A 3,637-nucleotide genomic window follows, 5' to 3' on the forward strand; every position below is an offset into this window, starting at 1 on the left:
CACCACCACAAGCACCGATGCGTTCTCGTAGAAGCTGGGATTGTCAAGTCTCAGTATTGCTGCTGAGACGGAGGTCTTGGATCAGTTGAGGAGGAGGCGCGATGAATCGGCGGAGGACATCTTCATGCGCTCCATGGTGCAAGACCTTAAAGGAGTGCATGAGGATGACAGAATGAATTGCAGGGTAGCCATGATGGCTGTCCTGCAGATTTTTCAAAAGGGCACACCAAAGGACAAGTCCGAGGTGGCTCTTTTTTTGGAAAGACGGCGCCAGCATGTGGGTGGACTGCTACCTCCAAGCCCACCTCCATCCACCAGATACCCTGCCATGGCCCCTGTGTTCCATGGCCCCTACGAAGGCTCTTCAGCCATGGCTCCTCATGGCCAATCAACATCAGGGCCATATACTAGAGAGCTGTTTGAACTCTAAATACAGCATTTTGAATTGTATATATTGTTAATATTTGTTTATAAATTCGTTAAAAAAAAAAATCTTCTTTCATTATTCTTTACTCCATCCACTACCATCCTGTATATGCATGCAAAAGAGACAGATGGGTGCAGGGATCAAACAGCAAAGTAGCCTTGCACTCCTCTGTCTCTTCTACTTTTAAATCACCATCAAATCAAGCATGGATAAACCAGGTACACTTGCTCATAGATACGAGCACCTTGAATGTGGTAATCTTCTTATATTTGTTATAATACCTCCATCTCACTCACACCTCCTTTACTTACCCCTTTGTTAAAATTTGCAAATGTACTTGAGGAACTCCAAGCTCCATTAACGACTATGATACCTGGAGCTCCACATGTACATTTGAATTATATCCTAAATATTAGGAACAAAGAAGCTAAAAGAAGAGCAGATACGGCCACATTTTTAAAACAATTTTTGAAGTTTATTACATCCAAATTCAAATGCACACATAACCATCCATCCACATTGCTAATGTCTTTGAAAAAAACACATGACAAAGTATTGTGTATATAATTTTATTTAAAAAAAAAAAGAATGGATGAGGTCTTAGTTTACTCCTTTGACTCATTTTCCAATGTCAGCCAAAAAGCAACTATTCGAATATGGGTCAAAGAAGTAGTAAGCTCACAACCCACGTCAAGGGGCCCCATCACTTGCGAGTCCCTACACTAAACTACCAAAACAAAAAAGGTTCAAAATAAAAAAAAAACACTAATCTAAAAGTCCAGAGCCTCAACGTCCACTAATAGCATCCATCTGCCAGGGAACAACACCCTCCGAAGAAACAAAGTAGGAGGCAAACTGCTCACGAACAAACAGTCCAGCCACTCCGGGTCGTCCTTGGAGAGTGTTGTCCAGGGGGATAGACGCTGTTGGATGTTGTCCCTCCAGGTCACCATCTGAAGCACCATCGTGGATCCGAACGAAGTTGTGAAGAATAACGCAGGCTTGCACTACCTTCTTAACGTTGTCCGGGTCCATCTGAATAGAGCTATGTAGAACCCGCCACTTGCTGCAAAGAATCCCGAAGGCACACTCCACATACCGTCTTGCCCGGGTGAGCCGATAGTTGAAAATGCGCCTCCGTTCATCCAAACCACGCCGTGGGAATGGCCGCAGCACATGACGGGAAAGTCCAAAGCCTTCATCAGCGACGATAACAAATGGTGCAGGAGGTCCAGTAGATCCAGGTAGACATCTCGGCTCGGGCAGGGTCAGCTGGTTGGAGCGAAGTCGTTCACCCATTCTGGAAGCCCTGAAGACCGCTGCATCCGCAGAGCTTCCATAGGCCCCAATATCAACAATTATAAACTTGTAGTCACTGTCAGCCAAAGCCAACAAAACCACAGAAAAATATTGTTTATAATTGAAGAATTGGGACCCTGAGTGAGCTGGCTTCTTCACACGTATGTGTTTCCCATCCAGCGCCCCGATGCAATTTGGAAACTGTGCTGAGTCCAGGAAACCATCAGAAATCCGGATCCAGTCTTCAGCAGTGGGCACAGGCATCACCGCAGCTCTCAGTCGCTCCCATATCACTTTGCAGGTCGTTCTCACGATCATCGAAATGGTGGAAACGCCCAGCAGGAACTCATAATGCAGCGAAGCAAACGAGTTCCCAGTGGCAAGAAACCTAAAAAAAAAAAAATACATTTAATATTTAAAGAGACTGTCCAACTTGAAATAATGAAATGTATATACTTGAAAAAACTTACCGCAGTGTCACAATGAGCCGTTCCTCTGGTGTCACAGACCGCCTCATGTTGGTATCCTGAAACCGGAGCCCCGATCGCAGGTCCGCCAAAAGACGATCAAATGAAGTCACAGTCATCCGAATGTAGTTGTGAAACTTGTCCGGATGCTGGCGCAGGTCAGCGTACAAGTTCATGAAGTGACCCCTCCTAGGCCGCTCGGCAACAATGGGATGAACCCAAAATCGCCTAGTCGAGCGCCGCTCCTCCTCACGCATTGCAGAACACCTTCGGAGAAAGCGCAGAACAACCCAGTCCAGGAGCAGATCGTCTGTGGGATTGTATGCCATCGCAAAAGATAAGAAGTGCCAGAAACCAGAACCAGAAGCAGCAATGGAGACTAAACCTTGCTCTCAAAAAAGTCAAAATGGAGTCTGGGCCGGTCAGGTGACCAAATTTGGGGATGGGCAAGCTTTTGTCATCATTTGTCATTATTTGCTGGCCCACCGTGTTTTATACGGACACGGTACGGATACGGTGCAATACGTGCGCATACGTGCGCATACGGGTAAAAACGGCACGTATATACGGCACAATACGCCAGAAATATACAGAACGTGAAAATTTAAAAGATCGTGTGAATGCAGCCTAAGCTATGGCTTAGATACGTGGATGACGTGTTCGTGGTATGGGGAGGCACAGAATGTGAGCTTAGGGAATGGGTTTCTTTCCTTAATGTCCAACATAAACTGATTGAATTTACATGTGAAGTGAACCATAATGAGATTAGCTTTTTAGATGTACTAGTCCAGAGAACGGACACTAATAAGATTACAACCACGTTATTTACAAAAGAAATAGATAGAAACAATTTGTTAGATCGAAAAAGCTTTCACAATCCCAAAGTCTTCAATGGGATTCCTAGAGGACAATTCACACGAGTAAGACGCATTTGCTATAAAGACAGTGAATATGAGAAACATAAAGAGAGGCTAATAGAAAAATTTGCAGCAAAAGGATACAACCGGGTAGACTTAGTTAAAACAGCAGACGAAGTGGGTAAACTTGATAATAAAGAACTACGATGTGCGAAACCCAAATATAAAGAAAAGAAACACCATATGTTTATCTCTACATATGACAACCATGCTAAATTAATTAAGAAAACAATATTAAAACACTGGAATTTATTGAAATGTGATCCAAAATACAATAAGCTATTTGTCGATCGCCCACGTTTTGTATATAAAAAAGGAAAATCTATAGCAAACCACATTGTTAGAGCAGATATAAAAAAGAAAAAACTTTCTAAACAAGAATTTCTGCGTCCGAGACACACTGGAACTTTCCCGTGCCTCGCATGTCAGAACTGCAGTTCAATAATAAAAGGTGATAAGATCTCACATCCAAGTAGAGGGACCCCGGTTTACATTAAGAGATTTACCTGCGAGAGTAAAAATGTGAT

At 43.6% G+C, this 3,637-nt stretch overlaps 1 protein-coding gene across 1 annotated transcript; it reads right to left on the minus strand.

Annotated features, from left to right (window-relative positions):
• Positions 1-1,213: 1,213 nt before the first annotated feature.
• LOC140128450 (uncharacterized) lies at positions 1,214-2,522 on the minus strand. The gene is made up of 2 exons (XM_072150157.1): positions 2,197-2,522; positions 1,214-2,114 (listed from the first exon to the last, which is right to left on the minus strand). The coding sequence occupies exons 1-2, from the start codon at positions 2,520-2,522 to the stop codon at positions 1,214-1,216; spliced, it is 1,227 nt and encodes a 408-aa protein (XP_072006258.1).
• Positions 2,523-3,637: the final 1,115 nt, after the last annotated feature.

The sequence above is a fragment of the Engystomops pustulosus genome, chromosome 4, assembly GCF_040894005.1.
Source record: "Engystomops pustulosus chromosome 4, aEngPut4.maternal, whole genome shotgun sequence".
NCBI lineage: Eukaryota > Metazoa > Chordata > Amphibia > Anura > Leptodactylidae > Engystomops > Engystomops pustulosus.

Bases quoted from the DNA above. Each gene is read 5' to 3' on its own strand.
- LOC140128450 (XM_072150157.1), bottom strand. From the start codon at position 2,522: ATGGCATACAATCCCACAGACGATCTGCTCCTGGACTGGGTTGTTCTG. The intron at 2,115-2,196 runs GTAAGTTTTTTC...TTTTTTTTTTAG, and splicing joins CGGCTCATTGTGACACTGCG to GTTTCTTGCCACTGGGAACT.